The following is a 21,547-nucleotide window of genomic DNA, read 5'->3' on the forward strand; positions in this document are numbered from 1 at the left end:
TCATTATATTTTACCTACTAAGTTGTTTAATTGTATGTGTTTGTATATTTATTGTTAATTCCTTTTGTTTTGTTTTTATTTTAAATGTATATATTACAGGCTGTGCTAGTCATAATTTGCATAGTTTAAGCAACTCTTGTCCATTTATCTGTATTTGTTTGGTTTTATTTCACCCCTTGCCTGTCTTGTATGTCTGTCTTATCTCTGCAATATTTTGTTTTTTGATGTGTTTTTTGGTTTCTGCTTGATTGACCCTTAGCTTAAAATGTCCATAAATGTACCCTCCCACTCATTTTAACACTTTTTCTCTGGGCCATCATTAACCAATTTATCTCTCTCCCTTTACACAGTCTCTCCCAGAACACAGAAAAAAACCCACAGACCTTTTCACTCAATTGCTGAAATAGCCATCTAACTTTCTACAGGTAGCCTTCTGGAAAACAGCTTCCCTCCCACCCTACCCCTCACTCCACCCACCCCAAGCTCATTTCCTCATTTATAGATAGTCTCCCACACAACTTTAACTCTCCTAAAATGACAGGTGCAAACACTGATCAGCACATCCTTCCATTCCCTTAACCCCATAGAATACACAGTACTTTTATTATATTATGTTTCACATACCTTTTTGTTCCCTTATGCAATTGTTACAGCAATTCTGTGTCTTATATTTTTAACTGGTTCCCAATTCTGTAAAAATGCTCAATATAATTATATTCTTTTTTGCTACCCTTTGTCTCTATAACAAACTACACTATTCAATTACTCCTTCTCCCTCTCCACCTGCACTGTTCATTAGCCCATCTCTCTTAAACTCACCTTACTTTTCTACTCATGAACTTTACCTACTCCTAAACACTCTCTCTACCCCCTGCAGCTCATCTCAAAAGCAGTCTCACTACTGCAAATCTGTATCTCATCTCATGTCACTCTCCCTCTTGCTTCTACTTACTGCTGGTGACATCTCCCCTAATCCTGGTCCCCAACCAATGACAAGCCGTGCACATGCATGTGTACCATCCCATAGACTCAGAAAACAAAACTCTGCTCACCTTACTCACATTCCTCTTGCATCTAAAGCCACTACCCCTTTCACATGTGCACTCTGGAACTCTCGCTCTGTTTGCAACAAACTCACTTCTATACATGACCTCTTCATCTCCCGCTCCCTTAACCTTCTGGCCCTAACAGAAACCTGGCTCTCTCCCCTAGACACAGCATCCACTGCTGCTCTGTCACATGGGGGTCTCCACTTCAGCCACACTCCCAGGTCTGGTAATAGACAAGGAGGTGGTGTAGGTATTTTACTTTCCTCTTGTTGCACCTTCCAACAAATACACCCTATCTCTTCCCTCACTTTTCCCTCATTCGAAACCCACATGATTCGCTTATTCTCCCCTCTCTCTGTACGTGTTGCAGTCATATACCGACCCCCTGGCTCCGCAACTCAATTTCTAGATCACTTGGCTGCCTGGCTACCCTACTTCCTTTCCTCAGACACCCCTGCCCTCATTCTCGGCGACTTCAACATCCCCCTTAACAATCCCACTGCCTCATCTGCTAAACAACTTCTGCAACTCACTTCCTCTTTCGGTCTGTCACAGTGGACTGATTCTCCCACTTACAAAGACGGTCACTCCCTTGACCTGATCTTTAGCTATCGATGCACTCTCTCAAACTTCTCAAACTCCCCTTTTCCTCTTTCTGACCACCATCTCCTTACCTGCAACATATCATCCCTTCCTACAACTCTCCCACCTTCTACTCATCACACCAAACTTCACAGAAGTATTAGGTCTTTAGATCAGCAACAACTTGCTAATTCCCTTCAACCACTCCTCTCATCCTTCTCCACCTTTTCCTGCCCTGAACAATCTATCTGCCACTATAATTCTACCCTTATATCCATCCTTGACAATCTCGCCCCTCTAACCACTGCTAGGAAATCACACACTCATCCCCAGCCCTGGCATACTCCTCTGACACGGTACCTACGCAGATGTTCCCGTACTGCTGAACGGCATTGGAGAAAATCACGGAGTTCAGCTGATTTTCTTCATTACAAATTCATCTTGAACTCCTACTACTCTGCCCTTAATCTCCACAAGCAACACTACTTCTCTACTCTTATCTCTAATCTTTCTTCAAACCCAAAACGTCTGTTCGCCACTTTCAATACTCTCCTCCGCCCTCCCCCACTTCCTAATACAACTTCTCTGTCAGCTCAAGACTTTGCCAGTCACTTCACCAACAAAATTGACTCCATCAGACATGAAATCAGCTCTCAACACAATTCCATTCTCTCCCCCCCTCAAATACTCTCACTCAACCATAACCCTCATAACCTGAAACTTAGTTCATTCTCCCCTGTTACTGAAGATGAAGTTTCAGCACTTATACTGCGCTCTCGCCTCACTACCTGTCCCCTTGACCCTATCCCCTCACAGCTGCTCCCCTCTCTCTCTGCTACCCTTACCCCTATGCTAACACACATTTTCAACCTCTCCCTCAGCACTGGTACATTTCCCTCATCGATGAAACATGCACTGGTCACACCTATCCTCAAAAAACCTTCCCTTGACCCTACTTCTCCATCAAACTACCGCCCAATTTCCCTCCTCCCTCTTGCTTCAAAGCTTCTCAAAAAACTAGTATATGCACGCCTATCCCATTTCCTTACGTTAAACTCCCTTCTTGACCCGCTGCAATCTGGATTTCATCCCTATCACTCCACAGAGACAGCTATTGTTAAGGTCACCAACGACCTACTTACAGCTAAATCAAAAGGCCACTTCTCTCTGCTTATCCTCCTTGATCTGTCCGCAGCCTTTGACACTGTCGACCACCCTCTTTTGCTCCAAACCCTCCAATCCTTCGGCATCTGTGACACAGCCCTTTTGTGGCTCTCTTCCTACCTGTCAAACCGTACCTTCAGTGTAGCCTTCTCTGGGGCCTCCTCTGCCCCGTCACCACTTTCTGTCGGAGTACCGTAAGGCTCTGTCTTTGGTCCCCTTCTCTTCTCAATCTATACGTCATCACTAGGTTCCCTAATTAAGTCCCACGGTTTCCAATATCATTTGTATGCCGATGACACCCAAATCTACTTCTCTGCACCAGAACTATCTCCTTCCTTGCTAACCCGTGTCACTAACTGTCTTTCTCACATCTCTTCCTGGATGTCCTCTCACTACCTCAAGCTAAATCTCTCCAAAACTGAGCTCCTCATTTTCCCCCCTTGTTCCAAAATCTCCACCCCCAATATCTCTATAACTGTCGACAACTCCATCATTACCCCTACCCCGCATGCCCGATGTCTCGGGATCACATTTGACTCAGATCTTTCCTTCACTCCTCACATTCAGTCCTTGGCTACAGCCTGCCGCTTCCACCTTAAAAACATCTCTAAAATTAGACACTTCCTTACACAAGACACAACTAAGATTTTAATCCACTCTCTCATTCTTTCCCGCCTTGATTACTGCAACTCTGTCCTCTCTGGTCTCCCCACCTGCCGCCTAGCTCCTTTACAATCCATAATGAATGCCTCTGCCAGACTCGTCTTCCTTACACGTCACTCTTCATCTGCTGCGCCTCTCTGCCAATCCCTTCACTGGCTTCCTCTTGCCTCTAGGATCAAACACAAAACTCTCACTCTGACATACAAAGCCCTCAACTGCACTGCTCCCCCCTACATCTCAGAACTTGTCTCCAGATACTCTCCCTCCCGTCCCCTTCGCTCTACTCACGACCTCCTACTCTCCACCTCTCTTGTCACCTCATCGCACTCCTGTTTACAGGACTTCTCCAGACTGGCTCCCATCTTGTGGAACTCTCTGCCTCGCTCCACAAGACTCTCTTCTAGTTTTAAAATCTTCAAGTGCTCCCTAAAGACTCTACTGTTCAGGGACGCATACAACCTACGCTAACCTTTCCTAATACCAGTTCCTCTCCTCCACTGCAATCCCCTGAACCCTCTTAGCATGTAAGCCTAAAAGTCCAGCTGTTTGCAGATCACCTTCTTAAGAGCTGACTACAACAGTGCAACTCTTGGCAGGGCCCTCTACCCTATAATTGTTTTGTTGTACTCCCCCTTTGTTTATAGCGCTGCGGAATCTGTTGGCGCTCTACAAATAACCGATAATAATAATAATTATTATTATCAGACAGGTGCACAGCTCTTATAATAATCCTATTCTAGGTGTCCTTAAGCCCAATGGACAATGGCGTTTGTGTGCTGACTTAAGACAGCTAAACAAACGAGTATACATGTCTGGCTGGCCTGTGCCATATATTGACCAATGCCTAGCACAAATGCAGGGATCCAAAATATTCACTGCCATTGATTGTGCGCAGGGATATTGGACCATAAAGGTACATGAAGAGGACCAATATAAGCTAGCGTTCTCTTTCCAAAAGGTCCAATATGCATTCCAGAGACTGCCATTTGGATACATAAATTCTGGACATGAATTTGCTGTATTCATGCATAAGGCTATGCCTGATGCACTGGAAAGGAGGACCTTATCTTATGTTGATGATGTTTTAATCAAAAGCACATACTTTGAAAAACACATTGCAGAGCTTAAACACGTCCTCAGCCAACTTAAAAGGGCAGGTGTCAAATTATCCCTACAAAAAGCTCAATGGTGCCGCACTCGTGTAAACTTCTTGGGACATGAAGTTACCTCTGAAGGATTAAATCCCCAAAAGAAAAAGGTGGAAGCTATAGTGAATTCTAAAAACCCAACTAATTTAAAGGAATTGAGACCATTCCTGGGTATGACAAATTATTCTCGCAAATTCATTGATAATTATGCGGAATTAGCTAAACCACTACTACTTCTTCTAAAGAAAGATGTGAAATGGCACTGGAGTGAGTCTCAAGAGACAGCCATCAGAGAGCTGAAGAGAAAACTCACTCAAGCACCTTGCTTAGCGTACCCTGAAGGTGGTAAACCTTTCTTCTTAGAGACAGGTTACACAGATATAAGCATGAGTGCTGTTTTATACCAAAAACATGATAATTTGAACAAAGCCATTGCTTATGCGAGCAAAAATCTATTCCCAGTAGAAATAAAGTTTAACGATTGCAAAAAAGCCCTCTTATCTACTGTATGGGCTCTACAAAATTTCCGCAGCTATATAAAGGGCGAGAAAATTATTGTAGAAACGGCCCACCAGCCTTTGCTATATTTGCAAAGTGAGAGAATAAGGGATGGGAATTTGTCTAATAGCCGCATAACAGCGTGGACTCTTTCCTTACAAGGCTGGACACTAGAAATTCGCTACAAGCAGAATAAAAAGAATCCAGTTGCACAAGGGCTTGCTGAGCTCAACGACTGTACTGCTAGAGATCCTGGGGAAGAATTATCAGAAGATGATTTTCTGGAGGAACAATTGCTTTCCCCATATAAAATGTACAATGAGGACCATTGTCAAACATTACCTTGGGTATATGTTGATGGTTGTTCTTACCATGCCACTATTGATAATGAGCGCAGATTAGTCGCTGGCATTGGTATAACTGGGGCAAATGGATTCTCAAATATATCTGTAGGTTTCAACATTGGACCAAGATCCAGTCAAGTTGCAGAACTAACTGCTATTTTCAAAACCATTGAAATGGCTATTGAACATGGTATTCATGAATTTGTGATCATAACTGACTCAAATTATGTGCGTGACAGTTTTGTTGAATACCTGCCAACTTGGAAAAGAAATGGCATGCAGAAAAGCAATAACAAACCAGTCAAGCATGGCAAGTTGTTCTGCGAGATTGATAATATGGTGGTATCCAATGATTTAACCATACACTGGAAAAAGACCAAGGGTCATTCCAGAGTTCTAGGTCCGGATAAGGAAGGCAAAGACCTTGCGGATTCGTTAGCCAAACAAGGAGCCATAACTGGAGAACTCCTTAATATTGACCACTTAATGGGTGCAATTCAGGTAGAAGCCATTACCAGAAACCAGGCAAAACAACAAAGTGAGACTAACTTGGTACAATGGAGTCAGGATTCTCCTAGTGAGGACCTGATCACTAGTCAAAAAGAAGACCCCATTGTAGGCATCTTCTATAAACACATAGAAGATCCTGAAAGCAACCCCATCTCAAAAGATGATTGCATTGGCAAAGAAGATCTTAGAATATTAATGAAATCTAGATCACAATTCAAGTTACAGGATGGTTTGTTAATTAGAACTTCCAAAACTGGCATCCAGCAATGGGTAGTACCCACCAAGTTCAGAAGTCTAATGCTTCAACATGCCCATGATGCTCCCACATCTGGACATCGTGGTGCCAAACTCACGTACGAAATATTGCGTGATTATGCTTTTTGGCCACACATGTTGAAAGATGTTCAAACCTACTGTCAAGGGTGTTTAATCTGTCCACAGTTCCAACCCACTGCACCAACGCATAGAGCGCCATTGCAGAAGAGGGGGATGGTAATGTCATGGTCAGATATACAAATTGATTTTATCGGTCCAATAACAAGATCATCAAGAGGTAACAAATACATGTTAACTGTAACATGCCTGTTCACTAAATGGGTAGAGTGCATTAGTGCACCTAACAATAATGCAGAAACATGCGCAGCATTGCTCTTCAAACATGTGTTTTCCAGATTTGGTCTGCCCCAAAGAATCGAATCAGATCGGGGGACCCACTTCACTAGCGAAGTGATGACCAAAATGTGGAAAATACTAGGGGTTAAAAGAAAGCTCCATATTGCTTATAGAGCTGCCTCAAGTGGTGGTGTAGAGCGTTACAACCAGTCCATTGTTAAAATCCTCAAAAAGTTTGTGAGTGAAACAGGTAAAGACTGGGATGTAAAACTACCTCTAGTCTTAATGGCATTAAGAGCAACTCCAAGTAGTGCTACCAAAATGTCACCTTTTGAGCTGATGACTGGTAGAAGAATGGTTCTACATCAACATCTGCTGTACCGTACATCAGACCAAAACTTGATAAACTTAAGAAAACACCTGCAATATGCATTTGCATTTGCTCAAAGGAATTTAGAAAGATCCGCAACTGCCACTAAAACCTATTATGATCTCAAAACGTCCAAAAAGGAATATGAACTAAATGATAAAGTTTATCTTTATAACTTTGGAAGAGATCAGGTTAGGGAGAAGAAATGTCTTCCCTCATGGAAAGGTCCTTTCGTCATTACTGACAAAATATCTCCAGTGGCCTATAAAATAAGGATCCCCAAAAATGAAAGTTTCATAGATAAATGGGTCCATATCAATCAATTGAAGGCATGTCATCCCAGATCCCAACTACAGGTCATAGAGGGAGAATGAAGTGTCATATCCCCAAATGAACTAAAGACATATGTAGCTTAAAGACGCTTAACTGATAAACATGAAGGCTCAAAATAACAAACTTTCTACATAAGAGACTATCTATGTTGTATATGGCCAACATCCTCACTGAGTACCGCTGACTTTGATCCAATTCAAACACATGTGTCCTACATATATTTGAATTTGAAAGGGGAAATTATGTCAGGGTAAAGGTCAATGACATAAAATATATATATATATATATATATATATATATATATATACTAATATATATACGTAAATGAAAATAATATAAAAAGGATGTGTGTATATATGAAGCCGTCTATTTTATCAGATGTGCTGTAGAATAGAAATTCTGATGTCAGGATTTAACTCAAAACCCCCTATAAGCTGATTTTGGCTAGGTAAATGCATGTTTATCAGGATTGGAAATCAGCATAGCCTTTTGAAGCACGACCCCTGCTGTGTAAAATACACAGACATTTTCCAAAAGGAACTAACTCAGTGACCATGCTCATTTGACTATATGCAGAGTTTTATGACTCTAAGACATTTGGTCTACCTCAATTTAATACAGTCTCTTAGAGGAATGTTGGGGAAGTAATTTTGAAAGAAAACAGAGTTTGTGGCTTGAGACAGGATGAGTCATAAAAGGCAAATTAAGAGGATAGATTGTCAGATAGGTAACACCACACAAAATATATGGAGACGAAATGTCTGAAATACCCTTTTGGAACTGATCAAAATCATAGAGAAACAGCTTTTATGCACATAGGTGTTAGTTAAACATCAAATACACATCTGCACTGCTGGCTAAACAGGAGATATGCTGTATTAAGACTTTTACAACTACTCGTGGATTGACCCCATGTGGGGCAATGAAGGCCTTGGGAAACAAAAGACAGATGCTGAGGTGTGACTCTGAAACTCATTAAAACAGATAACAAATAAACATTTTTTTTTCTCTCTCTCTTTGAATGCATGCCCCTGAATGTATTAAATATAGAAATTTGGGAAATTGTCTAATCCTCTATTATTACATGGGTATTTGCTAAGTTGGGAGGTAACTGTTTTAGTCAGTCAAAAATGTTTAATAACCTCTGTGTTTTTAAAAATATAAATAGATGTTTGTGGACCTAAAAGTAAATGATTAATAATACTTAATTTTATTTCATATGGACCATAGACATATGAAATTCTTAAACCATTTCTGATAATTGTTTCCATTTCTATTGCAGGCATCAATTCATATATGCAGAAATTGTCGGAGACATAGAACATATTATATTAAGTGAAAGAAAACATATTAGAATATATAAATGCCATTAATTTCAGAATAATTGGCAGTATAAACTAATATAATACAATATTAATAATGTTAGACACATGTCTCATATGAAAATGACCAGAGAGGTAATATGATATTACCCAGCTGCGATTGGTATTGCAAACTTATTAATATGAAGAAAATTATGGTAGTTATTATACATTTTAAAGATAGATGTTTAAATGTATAGCTGTATTTTTTTTTGTCATGCTGCATTTGTTTGTGCTGTCTAATTGTAATGCTGCCACCCGGTGTTGCCATGAGAGAACTACAGCCAGAAAGCTTTTTGGCTGTTGGAAATGGGATATTCAGATTATCCAATAGAGGGACAAGGTTTTGAAGGGCCACCCATATTTCACACCAATGATTACACTATATAGTGTTATGCAGGAAAAGGTGGAGGAGACTGGCTGCTGAGTTTTGTAACTGACTAAAGCTGTTTGCGTGGAACACAGTCAAACTATAAAAACAAAGTGGGCCATACTTTCCCTGTTCCGTTGCAATTACACTTATTTTATATGAGGTGTGAAAAATCTTCAAGCTGGATGTCATTTTGGTAACGTATATATAGAGTATAAGAAAAGGGATGCTGATTACATGTGATATTTTAAAGTCACTGCAGTTTAAAGATACAGTTTTCTGGGTTTTGTAAGATAAGTTATATGCATAGTCAATTTGTATTTAATAGATTTAGGGAACAGTCTGCATTTTACTAGCATTTCACAGCCTATATATTGTATTGTTGTTTAAATCTGTGTCTGATTGGCTAAGTAACTCATCTATGCAAGTTCTGATATTGTCAGTTAATTTTGTATTAGGATAAATTGCAGTTAAATAGCAGAATATATATATTTCCTATTGGTTAAGAGCACAGCTTAGAATTGTATTGCTTGGATGTTAAAGACTATAAATAAGGTGGGTTTTTAAAGGTAAGCGTGTATGAACTTTGCATAGCATATTTAAATAGTTTTCAAGCGTATATAAATTTATTTAATATTTCTTTTATTGCAAATATATTTCAAAGATGTTCATGGATATTAACTAAATAAAAGAGTTCAGGTATTTATATTAATTTTATTTGTTGTCTTAGTAGAAGTATATTGATTGTGGGTTTAGTCTAAAGGAAGATTGTTAAATATATTCCCTGCCAAATACTCACACATTGTTCGGAGAATACTGCTAAGATTTTCATAAATATACTGACAGAGCTCAATCCTATTGGCTGATTGGATCAGCCAATAGGATTGAACTTCAATTCTATTGGCTGATTGCATCAGCCAATAGTATTTTTCCTACCTTAATTCTGATTGGCTGATAGAATCCTATAAGCCAATCGGAATTCAAGGGACGCCATCTTGGATGATGTCATTTAAAGGAACCTTCATTCTACGGGAGTCGTTGGAAGAAGAGGATGCTCCGCGTCAGTTGGCTTGAAGATGGACCCGCTCCGCTCCGGACGGATGAAGATAGAAGATGACGCCTGAATGAAGACTTCTGGCCGTCTGGAGGACCTCTTCTGCCTGGATCGGATGAAGACTTCTGGCCATCTGGAGGACCACTTCTGCCCGGTCGGGTGAAGACGTCTCAAGGTAGGGTGATCTTCAAGGGGTTAGTGTTAGGTTTTATTAAGGGGGGATTGGGTGGGTTTTAGAGTAGGGTTGGGTGTGTGGGTGGTGGGTTTTAATGTTGGGGGGTATTGTATTTTTTTTTACAGGTAAAAGAGCTGATTACTTTGGGGCAATGCCCCACAAAAAGCCCTTTTAAGGGCTATTTGTAATTTAGTATAGGGTAGGGATTTTTATTACTTTTAGGGGGCTTTTTTATTTTATTAGGGGGATTAGATTAGGTGTAATTAGTTTTAAATTGTAATTATTTTATTATTTTCTGTAATTTAGTGGGGGGGTTTTCATACATTAATTTATTTAATTTAATTGTAATTAATTGTAGTTAATGTAGGTAATTAATTTAATTATAGTTTAGTGTTAGGTGTAATTGTAACTTAGGTTAGCATTTATTTTACAGGTAAATTTGTACTTATTTTAGCTAGGTATCTATTAAATAGTTAATAACTATTTAATAACTATTGTAGCTAGTTAAAATAAATACAAAGTTATGCCGTTGACAAACGGGATAACAGATTTCCTCATGGTACTTCAACACAGTCTCAACTTAAGCTAAATGGACACCAGTCTGGTCAACCACCTCAATATAGAGGCATGATGCCTCCATTTGCTGGAAATATGTTCCCTTCATACCCAAGGCTTCCATTCCCATCAATACAAGGCCCTAACAGATTTCCAACACCTGTAGAAGTCAGCAGATCACTCAGAGGAAGAACAGCAGCATCCTGGCCTAAGGAGGCTGTTGAACGTCCTTCCATCATTAGTGCTAATGAACTTAAGCAGCTAGATAACCTGGAAACAGAAGCAGATGAAGGCTGGGCAGGTGCACAAAGTGAAGTGGATTATACAGAGAAGCTCAACTTTAGTGACGACGACGAACAGTCTCCTAACCATAAAGAAAAAACAGAGAGCTGGGATGATCGAATTTCCAAAACTGAGCTAAATCAATCAAAACTCTCTGAAAGTTATGATGGCCATAGAGAACCAGTAGACAGACTTGCAGTTAACATTTGTCAAACACTTGCTCCTTCTGGATCTAAAGGATTGTTTGGAAAAGGACCCACTCTTGACTCCCAGCATCCTCCTCAGGGTCGCCCAGTTTCTTCAAATCGTACAGCTCTTTTATCGCGTCCCAACGAAGATGAGCTGTGGAAACAGAGACGACGGCAGCAAGCAGATATTTCAGCTGCAGTGGAGAGAGCCCGTAAGAGGCGAGAAGAGGAGGAACGAAGGATGGTAGAGCAGAGAAAAGCTGCCTGTGCAGAGAAACTAAAACGTTTAAATGAAAAGTTTGCTTCATTAGCGGCTATCTCTTCTACTTCATCTTCGGCTGCCTTGACAGAGAAACAGTTGTCTGAGAGAACTCCAGAGGAAAAATCTCCCACTGAACTACCTCAAGAGCCTCCACATACAGCTGAGAAAATACCTATTGAGCTACCTGTAGAGGAATTTAAATGTAAAAGACCTGCCTCACCAGGACAACCTGAAAAAAAGAATGATCTATCTAAACCTGATGGTGATCTTCCACAGGAGGATGAAAACATGGTTTCCGAGCATAAAACCTCTAATATAGCAGAAGAACCAGCTTTTGACAGGATGCCATTGGAAAGAATGAACTCCCCATCTGCTGTACCTACTCAGCTTTCAACCAGTGTCTCAATTCTTCCACCTTCTTCAGTGTCAGCATCTATTACAACACCTTCACCAGCACCTTCCCTTTCCCCAGTCTCTGTGACAATACATGAACATGATGTAGAACCTGGTAATCAGTCACGCCCAACATTATCATCTAGCTATTCAAAGCAATTTCAGAAGTCATTGCCTCCAAGGTTTCAAAGACAACAGGAGCAAATGAAACAGCAGCAGTGGCAGCAACAGCAAGGTGTGCTGTCTCAGCCTGTTCAATCTCAGCCATCAGGTAGTCCTGTCCCTCCACCACAACACAGACCTCTGTACCAGTCTGTGGGACCTCATCCTCAGCATTTGGCTTCAATGGGCTTTGACCCCCACTGGCTAATGATGCAGCCTTATATGGACCCCCGCATTATATCTGGCCGACCTATGGATATGACGCCTATGCATCCAGGGATTATACCAACTAAGCCTTTAATGAGGAGAGATCAAATAGAGGGCCAAACTGCTTCCTCTGAGCCCTTTGAGCACATGACACAACCAATAAGAGATTCTGGAATTCCATTATCTGAATCTCGTGTGATGTGGGGAACTGAGTCTTACCAACATAAAGATCTTCATCAGGTTGCCACTTCCCCTAAAGCACCAGAAAATGCTATAGATTTCAGAAATGAGAATACTGTTGAGCAACAAGTTATCCCTGAATCCTACACAGTAGAACATATCTCCTTTGGACCACAAACCAAATCTGATTTTTTCTCAGACTCTCAAGAGCTTAACCTTCATACATCACAATTGCAGCAACCAGAATCTGTTGAATTTCTTCAATCTGAAGAATTATCTATCTCAGTTTCTTGCTTTCAGCAATCACAAAATCAGTACTCTGTGGCAGAGGACACCCCTAATGCTGATACTTACCCTGCCTTAAGCAGAAGCATTTCAAATGATTCAATTCAAAACCTAAAACTGGAGAAGAGAAGTGTTGAGGCAGTGACCTTGAACCCCAAAGTTCCCATTAGACTATCTGAACCCATACAAGATGATGCAGATGACAAAGCAATTAAAGAGTGTTTTCAGTCACCCAAACCCACAGAAGTTTGCAAAATTGAGAAACCATTCAAAGCCAAGTCTGAAACTAGATGGGGTCCTCGCCCAGGGTCCAGAGGCAGAGAGGATAGACCTGTGAGAAGGTCTGGCCCAATAAAGAAGCCTGTTCTTCGTGATATGAAAGAAGAAAGGGAACAGAGGAAAGAAAAAGAAGAGGAACATTTTTATCATGATAAACCTGTTAAACAAGAGAAAACAGAAAGGAAATCCTTAACTTCACCAAATCCTCTAGATGAAATTCCTATGCCTGAACAGCAGCAACCAATCCCAGAAACAGAGTCTCAACCTAATGCATCACAATCAAGCTTGTTGCATTTAGAAACATTAGCAGAAAATACTGTGGGGTCTGTTTCCAAACCTTTGGTACAGCCAGTATTAGTCACTCATTCAAATAAGGAAGATAAGAATATGCAAGTGGTACCCAAAGAACAGTCTTTTGATACATCTAAACTAGAAATCAAACCTCCAGTAGCATCCATTCCATCACATGCCACAGTACCACATCGTAGGGAGCATGGACTTCCTCCCAGGTCATTTAGAAAGGAATTTAGGGATAGAGATTGGTTTCCAGATCAAGGATACCGTGGAAGAAGCCGTGGTGAATATTACTCCAGAGGCCGAAGCTACAGGGGGTCATATGGTGGAAGAAGCAGAGGAGTAAGAGGGCCAAGTCGTGACTACCCGCATTATAGAGATACCAAGCAGCAAGACCTTCCTGGAGCCATAAGACATAGGGAAGAAAGTGAAACACGGAGTGAAAGTTCAGACTTTGAAGTAATGCCAAAAAGACGTAGACAACGAGGATCTGAAACAGAGACTGATAGTGAGGTTCATGAGAGTGCCAGTGACACTCCTTTGTCTGACAAAGAGGGTGTTGGCAGAATTATGCCCCGTAGAGATGAGCGAAGTGAAGAAAAAAACCCACCAACTAATCTTCCAGTTTTAAAATCAGAATCTGTAGGATCAATGTCTGATATAAGGATTGAAAGATCTTTCTCTAGAGAGGATGACTCTAAAACGAGACCTGGCTTCTTGCCAAAAGGTGAGCCATCTCGAAGAGGAAGAGGTGTGAGTGGATTCCGACATAGAGGCAGAGAACCAGGAGTCCGTCCAGCACGGCCACCTCCACCTAGGAGACCTGGCTATAGGGACAATCAGTGGATTACAAGGCAACAGGAGTCCAGACATCCTCCACAGTCAAGGATGGATGAAGGTGTAATTAGGGAACAGGAGCACTTAACACTACCATCTAGGGATAAGAGACATTTGAACAAATATGAAAGAAAGTTTGATATAACAAAAGAGAGACCCAAGAAACAAAGGCTAGCACGTCCACCAAGGCAGGATAAGCCTCCTAGGTTCAGGCGTTTAAAAGAGAGAGACAGGGATGATACAGATTTAACAGGAAACAAAACACCAGACCTTTCCAATCATAATTCTTCTGATCAGGCCAATGAGGAATGGGAAACTGCTTCTGAAAGCAGTGACTTCAATGAAAGGCGGGAGAGGGATGAAAATAAAGTAGCCTCTTCAACTACTACTCAGTTGCTTGTCCACACAAAGACACTAGAAGGTTTGACACAATCTCCTCCAAAGAGAGAGTGTACTAAAAGAAGCTTTTCCAGTCAAAGACCGGGAATAGATCGTCAGAATCGCCGTGTGAATGCTGGACCACAGAAACCTGGCAGACATTACTCTGGGCCAAGGGGTGAAAGAAGAAATGGTACCTCTTTACAGAGAGGAAAAAAAGGGCCGCTTGATGAACATATTCCAGGAATATCTATAGTAGATCATTCTGTTAGTGTAACTAATCACTATCACTCATACCACTTATACACTGAAGAAGCTAGCAATGCTTTAGCACCACAGAAAGGTGGCAGAGAGTCTGCTGGCAAGAAGAAAGAAGAACCTAGGCCCATAACAAAGAAGTCTAAAGAAAAGGTGGATGCCTTGTCACAGTTCGACCTAAACAATTATGCAAGTGTTGTTATTATAGATGATCACCCTGAGGTAACAACCCTTGAAGACTCTCAGTCTAATATCAATGATGGTTTTACAGAAGTAGTCTCTAAAAAGCAGCAGAAACGTTTGCAGGATGAAGAACGTAGGAAGAAAGAAGAGCAAACTGTACAGATTTGGACCAAAAAGGGTTCAACTGAAAAAGGAAGAAATCAGAATTCAAAACTTCCACCTCGGTTTGTGAAAAAGCAACAACAGCAAGCTGCTGCTTTACAGATCCAGTCTCCTGTGATAGCATCTCCCTACGTTCCAGTACAAACAGTTCAAGCAAGCCAAGCTACAGCACCTGTTCAGCCTCAGACAGCATCAACAAATAATTCTGAATTTTCAGGACAAACCAAAGCCCCACCTGCTTCCCAGCTGCATAACACACTGGGAACTGAACTATGGGAGAATAAGATTGTGCTAAATGACTTGTCCAAGAAAATGGGTCAGAAAAATCTTCCCCAACCACCACCTTCCAGTGCATGGAGTAAGCCTCTAACAGGTTGTGTGCCACCTACAACACCAGAGGCTTCTAGTCAAGAAACTTCCATAGACTTGGCAATAGAATCAATCCAGTTTGGAGCCCCTGTTTCTAGCAGCAGTGATAATGAAGGTGGTTCTACATTGTCTGATAAAGTTACTGATTCACTACCTGAGCCAAAAGAGCAGAGACAAAAGCAACCACGTGTCGGCACAATTAAATCACACAAGATCACAGATATCAGTCTTATTCAAAATAAAGGATACAAGCCAGGTCCTATTGGTAAAGAGCGATCTTTGAAAAATCGCAAAGTGAAAGAGGTACAACAACAAGTAGAGCCAGAAACTCAGGAAAACTCGATCCCAGCCACAGGGCTGATGCCAGAATCTGTTCCACAGAAAGAAAGCACAGTAGTAACAGAAGTTACCACGGAAATAAGCAGCATACTATCTGTTTCTGCTCCAGAATTTGGAACCAGCTCTAAGGACTCTGTAATCGATTACACCAGCCCATCCAGTTCAATTCCAAATGTTCCAACTCCATCCAGCAGCAAAATAGATTCTACTCTAGTGTCCAGCGTACCACTGTCTCATACTCTTCCCCTTCCAAGAAGAGAGACACTCCAACAAAACTCGAGTTTGACACCAGTGTCTCCAGCTACTGTTGACCTTACTCTAAAGATGGAGTCTGCTCGCAAGGCATGGGAAAACTCTCCAAGCATTGGAGAAAAAGGATCACCAATCACCTCTGTTGCACCTCCCAGTACCAGCACAGTTGCAGTTGGACCTTCTACAAGCTCCAACAGTGGAGTAGTTGGAGTTTCAGCCAGTAGTAGCAGTGCAGTGTCTCCCACTCAAAACAGCATACCATATAACTCATTTTCTATCACATCTATTGCCCCAATACCTGTGGCATCAGTCACAACAACCACCAATTTAGCAGGTGCCGTAACATATACTACATCTTCCCATAGTACAAAAACATCAACTTCTGACCCACCAAACATTTGTAAGGTGAAACCACAGCAACTTCAGAGCAGCAGCAATCTATCATCCTCTAACCATTTCTCCCAACTCAGTTGCATACAGTCACCATAGCACAGAAGCAGAGCACCCAGGTCTACGTTTCCCAATCAGCGGCAGGACCTGCAGCTCAGATTCCTGCCTTCTATATGGACACTAGTCACCTCTTCAGCAGTCCGCATGCACGATTAGCTCCCCCGACGCTGACACAGCAACAAGGATTCCAACCAGGACTCTCTCAGATTCCTATTCCCATCTATGCTCCTCTGCAAGGTCAACATCAAGCTCAGCTTGGTTTAGCACCTGGCCCATCTGTATCTCAAGCACAAGAGTTGTTTACTACTTCCTTACAACCGTACAGGTCCCAACAGGCATTTCTTCAGAACAACCTATCTCAGCCCTCTCCTGTTGTCTTATCTGGAGCTACTCTACATAACTTCCCTGGGGTTCAACACCAAGACCTAACTAAGGCTCAGTCTAGTATGGCTTATCAACAGACCTCTAGTGCACAACCTATTCCTTTCTTATATGAACACCAAATAGGCCAGTCTGGTCTAGGAGGTTCTCAACTAATTGATACACACATTCTGCAGACACGTCAAGGTTTGGGGCAGCAAAACCTTTACTCAGGGCAGGTCCAGCAGACTAATCAAGCCAACTTTTACAACACAGCTCAGTCTCCTACAGCTCTTCAGCAAATGACAGTATCAATGCAAGGATCACAGCTGTCATTGCCCAGCTTTGGCTCTACTACAGGTCAGCCTCTCATTGCCTTGCCCCAGACCCTGCAACCAGCACCACAGACTCAGCACCAGAATCTTTCTAGGGCAGGCCAAGTTAGTCAAGGTTACCGTAGCCTCATACCTACAGGCAGTCAACATGGTATTATGGCCACTACTGCCAAGGTAACCGATATTGATCTTAAACCTTATGGTGGTGGTTTGGATTACGTGAAACCTGGTACACCACCTGGAAGAAGCACAACTCCAACATCAAGTCCTTTTCGCACCAGATCTACAAGTCCCAACAGTCAGATCAGCAAAATAAACTGTCTGGCTTACCAGAAGCACCAGTATTCTTCAACTGCATCTAGTATAAGGCTGGGTCAGGCTCCCTTTCCTACGCAATTTCCTCCTCAGGTTAATGTTGAGGTGGTGCTTCCTACCATGACAACCTTTATCAAGGATGCAGTATCTGAGGCTTTGGCTGCTCTCCCACCTTCAAATAAGATTATCTCACAGCCTAGCCTTGTCCCTTCATTGGTCCGAACACCTCACCCAAACACCTTTCAACCTCCAGTTCAACGGCAGCCCATGGCACTACCTAGTCAGACGCAGCCACAGATGCCCACAAGTTTGATGAGTCATCCTCGCCTTCACCACATGTCTCGGGCACATCCTGTTCCACCATCAAGTGTGCGGGTAACTCCAGCACATGCTGCTATGAAGGCTGAACAGGAATTAAAGGCAAAACAGAGAGCAGAGGTTCTACAATCAACACATCGTTTCTTTGAGCAGCAGCATCAACAGAGCAAACCCTTCCATCCCAAACTTCCAAACAATACCGCTGTTTCCACTAAAACTTCAGACACCCTTTCGGATGCCCCAATGATTGCACAGGACAATGTTGAGAACACCAAACCTGCTTCTCCTTTGGCTCCAGTCATAGTGCCAGCCTCTGCTAAACCCATCAGAACTGGACCAATTAAACCTCAAGCCATCAAAACAGAAGAGACAAAATCATAGAGACAGTTGTTTTCCGTGTTATGTCGGAAGTATAACACTGAGATGAATTAATATTTTTCTTTTTTTTTTTTAAACTAAAAGATGCAGCAACCTATAAATTTGAATGTGGACTTTAGAAATGTGCAAATGATAACACCACTTTAACACCACTTCCATTTAAGGTTTTGTAAATTGAGAAATATTTTATTCATGGTGGGTCCAACTACGTGCACATTTTCGATTTTATGAATACATGAGGGGCTGCAATTTTGTGCTTACATGAGGGGCTGCACTTTTCAGTTTGGATTGACATGTCACTACTGTATGGTTAGAAATTCTGGTAATGCAGAATTTATTTTCATTGGCCACACTGAGACAGAAAGGGCTTAAATACAATGCAATGTAATTTGGAAACCCAAACACGCTTTATGGTCTTGTTTTGGGTTAAGCTTATTGATTTTATCTCACACACTGTATTTGGCTTTGTAAAAATGTATGGTTCCTTTTTATAAAACCTTAATTTTGTTTGGGCCTTGTAATAAAGCAGGCCCCCCCGACTGACAAGATTAAATACTGGAACCAACCAAATTTCTGCAGTTCTAAATACACTTAGCCTGATGCTTTCTATTTATTTAATAGTCTTTGTAATACATACATTCATGGAAAAATATAACTATAGTTTACTAGTCAGTTAAGAATAACTATCCTAGAGGGGAAAATTACTAGTCCACTCATAAAAAAGTCTTAACTCTTAATATTATAAACACATATACTATTAAACTAATCTGGCTGCAGATTTATCTCACCTTTGTTAAATATATAGAATTTAAACATATTGCTGCTTTCTTAAATGGTTCAGGAACATTACAATATAATACTGTAATGTTCTCAAAAACCTACATGAGACAAAAAAAATACATAGATTCTATCAAATCAATTTATAACAAAACAAAAATGAAAAAAAGAAAGGGCACATGCATGCATTAGAAAATTAATTTGTAAATGAGAAAGCATTTTGAGATTTTTTGGAGCATGGCTCCCTTAGAAAAATAATTTGGTGTTGAAACAGCGAGGTTAGGTATCTATAATGCAAGGAAAATTGGCATAGCAAAGTCATAAATATTTACTTCATACATATTGGGTGTATTTTGCTTTAAATTAGTTTGCAAATGTCAGTACTTTCCTTTTATATTACATAAATTGGTAAACTAATATTCTCTGTATTATCGAAATAAATCTCAAGGTTGTCATTACAGATCATGTGAAAATATTGATGACAATAATAGTTTCAGGCAAAAAAAAGCTGCACCTCAGTTTAATTTTTGTTTGATCTTTTTAAATATAAATGTTCACGTGTTTTGTTTTTAGCTGTGATGTTATTTTTGGAAGTAAATGAAGGGGAAATATTTAGAACTGCTGTTTTCACATATCTTATATATTTGGCTTTGTACAAGATTTGCAACCAATTTGCTCTACTACCCCATTTTCCAACAATGTGTTTAGAGGGAAAACGTTAAATGCATTGTATTAAATACTTAAGTTCTTTATTTACATTACCAGGTTTCATTACAAAATCTAATAAAATATGCTTTAAAGGTATTTGTGTCTGTTACACATGTATTGTACCTTTATTCTAATGATTAGCTATTCAGATATGATTTATTAAACTTGATTGTATAAAAAAAAAAAAAAAAAAAAAATACAAAGTTGCCTGTAAAATAAAAATAAACCCTGAGATAGCTACAATGTAACTATTATTTATATTGTAGTTATCTTAGGGTTTATTTTATAGGTATTTCGTTTTAAATAGGAATCATTTATTTAATAATAGGAATTTTAACTAATTCAGATTTATTCGGTAGATTCGGCGCTATTTTAATTCAGAAATTCAAATCGATCCGGATCTCCGAATTTACAGAATTTACCGAATTTACGAATTGATCCGAAAAGAATCGCACATGTCTACTTTTATGCTGTTTGCTTTATTCTTTAATAAATATCTGTTTTTGAATTTAGTACTTTTTTATGCTTATATAGGTCAGAGGGGCATCTGGGTGACAAAGTGAGAAGGGTGGCTGACTGGCTAGGTCAGAGGGGTGCCTGGTTGGTTAGGTCAGAGGGGCGTCTGGCTGGCTAAGTCAGAAGGGTGGCTGGCTGGACGGGTTAGAGGGGCACCTGGCTGGATAGGTCAGAGGGGAATCTGGCTGGATAGGTCAGATAGTTGCCTGGCTGGATCAGAGGGGCATCTGGCTGGCCAGGTCACACAATCTTTCGGATTTTGTTTATTTATTTATATATATACTAGTACTAAAGCCCGTGTACACGGGCCATTTTTTGCAGTACAGCGGTCCCACCCCTTGCTCTCTCCCCCCCTCTCTTTTGCTCTCTCTTCCCCCCTCTCTTTTGCTTTCTCTCCCCCCTCTCTTTTGCTTTCTCTCCCCCCTCTCCTTTGATCTCTCTCTCCCCTCTTTTGCTCTCTCTCTCCCCTCTTTTGCTCTCTCTCTCCCCTCTTTGGCTCTCTCCCTCCTTTCTTTTGCTCTCTCTCCCCCCTCTTTTGCTCTCTCTCCCCCCTCTTTTGTTCCCTCCCCCCTCTTTTGTTCTCTCCCCCCTCTTTGGCTCTCTCCCCCCTCTTTGGCTCTCCCCCCCCTCTTTGGCTCTCTCCCCTCTTTTGCTCTCTCTCCTCTTTGGCTCTCTCTCTCTCCCCCCTCTTTGGCTCACTCCCCCCCCCCCCTTTGGCTCTCCCCCCCCTTTGGCTCTCTCCCCCCCTTTGGCTCTCTCCCCCCCTCTTTGGCTCTCTCCCCCCTCTTTGGCTCTCTCTCCCCCCTCTTTGCCTCTCTCCCCTCTTTTGCTCTCTCTCCTCTTTGGCTCTCTCTCCTCTTTGGCTCTCTCTCTCCCCCCTCTTTGGCTCTCCCCCCCTTTGGCTCCCCCCCCCTTCTTTGGCTCTCTCCCCCCCCCCCTCTTTGCCTCTCTCCCCCCCTCTTTGGCTCTCCCTCCTCTTTGGCTCTCCCCCCTCTTTGGCTCTCTCCCCTCTTTTGCTCTCTCTCCTCTTTGGCTCTCTCTCCTCTTTGGCTCTCTTTCCTCTTTGGCTCTCTCTCCTCTTTGGCTCTCTCTCCTCCTTGGCTCTCTCTCTCCCCCCTCTTTGGCTCCCCCCCTTTGGCTCTCTCCCCCCCCCTTTGGCTCTCTCCACCCCTCTTTGGCTCTCCCCCCCCTATTTTGCTCTCTCTCTCCCCTCTTTGGCTCTCTCTCCCCCCTCTTTGGCTCTCTCCCCTCTTTTGCTCTCTCTCCTCTTTGGCTCTCTTTCCTCTTTGGCG

At 41.6% G+C, this 21,547-nt stretch overlaps 1 protein-coding gene across 1 annotated transcript in view; it reads left to right on the top strand.

Annotated features, from left to right (window-relative positions):
• LOC128664907 (protein PRRC2C-like) overlaps positions 1-19,195 on the top strand; it is an 83,074-nt gene extending 63,879 nt beyond the window's left edge. The window contains 3 exon segments of the mRNA XM_053719699.1: positions 10,755-16,579; positions 16,582-17,651; positions 17,742-19,195. Of these exon segments, the coding sequence (XP_053575674.1) occupies positions 10,755-16,579; positions 16,582-17,651; positions 17,742-18,257 (7,411 nt within the window). The 3' untranslated portion in view covers positions 18,258-19,195.
• The last annotated feature ends 2,352 nt before the right edge of the window (positions 19,196-21,547 follow it).

This window comes from Bombina bombina, chromosome 6 (genome assembly GCF_027579735.1).
Source record: "Bombina bombina isolate aBomBom1 chromosome 6, aBomBom1.pri, whole genome shotgun sequence".
NCBI lineage: Eukaryota > Metazoa > Chordata > Amphibia > Anura > Bombinatoridae > Bombina > Bombina bombina.